Below are 6,097 nucleotides of genomic sequence, written 5' to 3' on the forward strand. Positions count from 1 at the left end.
TAAACAGAGCAGAACTGCTCCTCCTTGCGAGATCCAGCTAATGAAATCATAACACGACGAAACCCAAAAGAAAAAGAAGGATTAATATTCACTCATCCCCCCAACTACTTAAAAATTTGTTGTGGGGTTGCTATCTGCCTGGCTCTATAATGCATTATTGCTGGTAGTACCATCACATTTCAAGTAACACATAATTCAGCAGACAAAAGGGTCCCTACCTCTACCATCGCTTCATTTTGAATCCACTTCCATGTGGCTGCTGTTGAGCCAAAACACGATCAGAAATTAACTCTGGTCGATCTCTATGATAATTTACTTTTAGCAAGAATCCCGTGAAAGCTATCTCATATAAGATAGGAGAGATACTATAACTTGAATCAGTTTCGAGATTCAAGAAAGCAAAGTAGTAATAGGTGCAGCTAGCATTTAAGCAACTTCCGTCTTCAAGATATGCGTTTTCCAAAACTTTCGACAGTTCGTCATCTTAGAAATGCGGTGTCAGAGAGCTTATGTCCCGACAAGGGATGCCCTAATCAAGAAACAGATCTGTTCGAACTAGTTTAAACTACGAGTTTGAGAAGCATATAAGAGGCAAAGGAGGAGTTAAAACAAAGTTCAAGCACAATCAAACTTCTACATCCTAGATCAGGTCAAGCTCAAAAGAAAAATTTCCCATTTGGGGAAGAACAACTGATAAAACCTTCCATGGAATTTGATCACTGAAATAAAACACAAATACGAAGGTCGATAACCCAAATTGTCAGCTACGAAAAACAAATGCTAGCAAGCTACACCCTTCACGGAGACAAATACAGTCAATAAAGGGGATACGGGATATACAAACCAAAAAGAACGCAGTCGATGAAAATACAGCTAGAAGGTCAGCTTCTAATCATTTTCAAATTTTTATCATAAACTCCTAAATAATTGACTACTCTGTACAAATCCCATCAAAACGCTTACCATATACAGTCAACCACAAAGCGTTTACTGTACGATATTACACAGAACAATTTGTGTGAGTCTTTATGGACTCGAAGTAGAAGCTTCTTGTCTAGGTTCTCTCAGGTACCCAAGAAGTGCTTCAGCCTGCCAAACACAACCATACACCATCAATATAATTCTTCCCATGAAAACATCGTTGGGTCAAGAAAATTTTAGCTTTCAACTCATTGTATCCAAAACTACAAGCAAAATCCCTTCGTAGCGGTGTATTCGTAATTTAATAAATGTTTAATAAACAAAGAAGACAACAGGAAAAATCCATCTCAAGATCGCATCATAAATAATTATGTAATAATCAAAATTATTAGTTCTTCATTTTCAAGTTCAGTATTCAAAATATTATCATCAATAATTCAACAAGCTCCATACAACTTGCTCGACTTTCTGTGCCACTCATTAAATGATAAAGTTAAAAGATATGAATTTCATATATCTGCCTACACATATCAAATGTATAGCTACAAAATTTATGATCACTGTTCTTGGACACTGGAATTGTATATTAAAATTGGATCTTTAACAAACTCCATTCAATTTTTAACATATAAATCCAAGAAGCCAATTCAATCCTGCAAAACACATCAATATCATGGTAAAAATATTTATATAATTTAAGGGCAATAAGTTCCAAAACTTACCTTATGCTTGGCTTTAGCTGTACCAGACTGTGACAGGGCAACAAGTGGTGGAATGCCTCCCTCCCTAACAAGCAATCCCCTGTTCCGAACACTTTCCCTACACAACAGCAACAGAGTCAAAACCGCAAATTCCTTCCCCTTATTGCTCCCATCCTCGATTGCCTCGACCAGTGCCGCAATACCACCTTCCTCTGTGATTGCCTCCCGTCCCATCTCAACAGCAGCCAAACTACTCAGAACCACCATTGCCTTCTCCGACAATCCAGTCCCCTGTTCTCCCACAAGCCCCACCAATGGCCTCACAGCCCCCGCTTTCACTGTCCTCTCCTTATTCAACCTCACTGAGCATAACTTATACAGAGTTGTTAGTGCATCCTTTTTTCCTCTACTGGTACCGTTTATGAGCAGTGCCACTAACGGAGGTATTGCACCGCAGGCCCCAATAGACAATTTATACTCTTCAATCAGAGCAAAGCTTAGCAAAGCGCATGCTGAGTTCTGTTTGGAGGTTTCAGTGCCTGTTTTTAACACATAAATTAAGGATTTTACAGCACCTGCATCTGTGATCGCTCTTTTGTTGCTTTCAAGGAGGGACAGATTGAGTAAAGCTGTGACTGCATGTTCTTGAGTCATTGGATCCGAGCACCTGAGAAGCGATACCAAAGCAGGCACTGCACCGGATTCTCCAATTAAGGCGCGATTATCAGCCCGATTTTTTGCCAAAAGTCTCAATTTAGCAGCTGCTGATCTTTTAATAGCAACTGAGGACGATTGCAACCCGTCCACGCAGAGTTTTACAGTAGGCTGAAGATCTTCAGGAGAAATGCTTTCAATAATCTCTGTGGAAAACGTCTCTCTCTGCAAAAAGCCGGAACAGGGTTCGGGCTCCGGTTCCTGCATAGGTCTTTGGCCCGGGCCAGGATCGGGGAGGCTCGCGAGGCGCTGGAGCTCTCCAGATATGTCACTGGAGCACGCGGAGAAGTCGCTGAAAGCTTGGGAAATGTCAAAAAACTCGTCGATTTTCGAAGAAGACGAAGCTTTCGAATTAACAGGCGATTTAATGGCAAGGTCCCCGAGGCGAACGTCTATAACCGTGTCGGTTAGGTTTTCAGAAATGTTGGATGATTGATCGTAGATGGGAGCAGAAAGATCAGTCTGAAAGTGCTTTGAACGTACAGTACGCATGAAGCGGCCCATCGAGCGGCTGATACTGGCGAAGGACGGCGGCGGAGTGTTGTAATAAGGCTGTGTTCGGGGAATGTGAATAGTACTGTTGGGATTGGAGTGTGAATGAGAGCGTGAATCTTCTGAAGAAACCATGACTGGTAAAAGTTAAAACCCACAACAAACTAAGCCTTATATTTGAGCAGTCGGTGAAATTCTTGAAGGTTTTCAAGCAATTTTCATGGCTTGTTATCAAATTTGAGAAATGAAGGATTTTTATAACTTAACTGTATGTGGATTGAATGACTGGAGATGGTTTATCAACTGTGGGACGCACTAAACTGAATGGACCCATTGGAGTTTTGAGTGGGCAATGGCCATGCGACTTGCACTTCTGAGGAAAACGGAAGGAGAAATCAATTTCTCATGTTAGGTTGAAAGGAGAAACAGGGATTCCGCAAAAGTTGTGTTTGGGACTTACTAAATTTGTTGAAAAGTGATTAAAAGTACATTTTTAATTTCTAATATACTAAAAAAAAATGTTGAACCCCAACCTTGAGGGCCTCTACCACCTAGCCCTTAAAGCTTTGTGAGGAAGGTAAATTGCGGAATGTGCTTCAGCAGGTCAGAAAACAAGAGCTACTTATACAATGCATCTACAAAAGTCCAATTTCATATTTCAAAAATCGAATTTTCACACTACAACTGTCAACAAGACGTGAGATAACCTCACTTCTGTTATTTACATAATTGAGCTATTCTCAAGAGGGCTAGTTTCTAATATACTAGCTTTAACGGAAGGACACTGTAGATGTTAATGCTATTACACGCTTTTTCCAAAAGAAGATGTCTATTACTTAAAGTATACTACTTTAAAGATTTTTGGCACAGAGATAAATCTATTTAACTGCTGAAAAAATAGTTTTTTTGTCAAAGAGAAAAATATGTCATTTTCAATTGAAAAATAAAATAAAATAATTGAAGTGGGTTTTCAAGTATGGTTTTGCCATCCCCTAGATTCTACCATGCTTTCAAGGCTAAATTAAATGTCGTTGACCTCAAAATTCGATGATGTGGTTAATAGATCTCGATCACCTTTTCGTCCACCTAGACATTACCTCATGATGAAACACATCGTTAGGGTGCAAGATTACTGATATAGAAAAAAGTATGTCAATCGTTTGCAATTTGATAGTTAAGTCAACTATCAGAGCGACATAGAATGAGCGAAAGAGAGGAGGGAGGGGAATTAGGCTAGGATTTAGAATATATTCTTTTTTGCGGAAAATGAATTTATATATATAAAGGAAAAGAAATGTTCCAGAAGAGTTAGTGGATCAAATTCACCCAAAAAAAGGTTGCCGGATTTGATCGACCAAATCCAATTGATTAATGTAAGATCCCTGATTCCCCTCTGTCACATGTATACTGTATATAATTTATAAATATAACATGGGAATATTCTACACAGGCTACGGCACTTTGTGCAGTTGATTTAAAATAAAAAATAAAAATAAAAATTGTCTATCTTCAATGGAATGATGCCACATCCACAAAGCAAGGTCCGAATAAATATTGTAATTTATTCAATTAATTATGCTTGGAACTATTGTGTGGACTCTATGGTTGAAAAGTGATTTGATATATGATTTGGCACATTTGGCATTGCTCTCGCAAATGGATATTGTCGTCACTCACAAACTGTTAGACTATATGGCCGGTGGACTGTTGCACCATTCTGTCTTCTTTTGCCTTAAAACGACGTTTGCAGCAAGTGAAGTCTCAGTATAGGTTATGTTAATTTGTTCTAGTCCTATATTGAATAATACAAGAAGTGGAGCATCATTTTTTTAATTTATTAAATTGAATCAGTTTGACTGGTACTTTTCAAATTGGCCGAGTCAAAGAACAAATATTGCACTTTAACCACCAAGCTGCTCCAACCCTTCCTCTGGTTATTACATCACTTGGCTGCTCCAACCAGGAATCGAACTCCCCACACTTGGTTCCAGGAATCGAACTCCCCACACTGTTGCACCATTCTGTCTTCTTTTGCCTTAAAACGACGTTTGCAGCAAGTGAAGTCTCAGTATAGGTTATGTTAATTTGTTCTAGTCCTATATTGAATAATACAAGAAGTGGAGCATCATTTTTTTAATTTATTAAATTGAATCAGTTTGACTGGTACTTTTCAAATTGGCCGAGTCAAAGAACAAATATTGCACTTTAACCAATTTTTTTTTTTCATTCACCACATTGACCTCTTATATTGAAAAAGACAATTTTCATAATTACAAAAATATGTTAATTCTTTGAAAGACAATAATACCCTTAAAAGTTTAAATAAATTCAATTATTTTTCCACGCAAATTTTAAAATCAATTTTGCTTATCAATTTCTTTAATACAATTAAAAAGAAATTTATTCTTCTATCTGCTAGAACATTGAAATCTCACAAAATTATCAAAGGTTCAACAAAAAAAGTACTCACAGTCGGCACTCGAAATTGATAAGTGTATATACGTATTTTTAATTTCGTTTTAGTTAAAGTAGCATATTGTTTGAATCTTTAAATCTTATTTCGATAAAGGCAGATTAATTATTACAATATTAAACACAGATGTATTATTTTTTTAGCAAAAACGAAGAAAAAAATCATCTGTATGCATATTATTTCAGGAAAAATTCGTAGTTGTCTAAAATAAATATTTGAACATTATTTCGTTGGGAAAAAAATTCAGCCAGCCCAGACGTCTGGGCAGGCCACTGTTTCGCCGACCCCCCTTTTTTATTTATTTTGTTATTTATTTATTTTTTAATGTTTAAGATTTTATAATTTATTTATTCATATTTAATGTATATTGTTTATTGAAGTAAATACTAATAAATATTTAATAATAATTAAAATAAATATTTTTGAAACAATTAAAATAATCAATGAATTATTATAAGTATAAAATTAAATTAAATATGAAATGAACAATTTAAAAAATTATATATTAATTCCTTATGTTTAACCTATTATCTAATATTTTTAATTTGTGGCAGATATTACATCAGCATGTGTCCCAATTTATTACTTCGGTGAATTTCAAAATAATGAAAATGCTCAGTGAGAATAGAAATGAACGAGTGAAGGATATGGGGTTAAAATAATTTTTATAACAAGGAATGCATCGTTTATAGAAATGTACCATGATATACAAAACATGCTTAACATCGATCCCTCTCACTACGATATGAAATTGGGATTTTTGTTTCATAAGCATTCAACAATTTCGATTTCACCT

The 6,097-nt window shown here is 36.2% G+C and overlaps 1 protein-coding gene across 1 annotated transcript; it reads right to left on the bottom strand.

The window, feature by feature from the left end:
* Positions 1-691: 691 nt before the first annotated feature.
* On the bottom strand, positions 692-3,302 carry LOC111395883 (U-box domain-containing protein 4-like). Its single transcript, XM_023022086.1, has 2 exons — positions 1,644-3,302; positions 692-1,089 (listed from the first exon to the last, which is right to left on the bottom strand). The coding sequence occupies exons 1-2, from the start codon at positions 2,961-2,963 to the stop codon at positions 1,027-1,029; spliced, it is 1,383 nt and encodes a 460-aa protein (XP_022877854.1). The 5' UTR covers positions 2,964-3,302; the 3' UTR covers positions 692-1,026.
* Positions 3,303-6,097: the final 2,795 nt, after the last annotated feature.

Source organism: Olea europaea, chromosome 6 (assembly GCF_002742605.1).
Source record: "Olea europaea var. sylvestris chromosome 6, O_europaea_v1, whole genome shotgun sequence".
NCBI lineage: Eukaryota > Viridiplantae > Streptophyta > Magnoliopsida > Lamiales > Oleaceae > Olea > Olea europaea.

Coding starts and splice junctions, on each gene's coding strand:
- LOC111395883 (XM_023022086.1), bottom strand. CDS start 2,963: ATGGTTTCTTCAGAAGATTCACGCTCTCATTCACACTCCAATCCCAAC. Junction 1,090..1,643: donor CAGCTAAAGCCAAGCATAAG/GTAAGTTTTGGA, acceptor TGTGTTTGGCAG/GCTGAAGCACTTCTTGGGTA.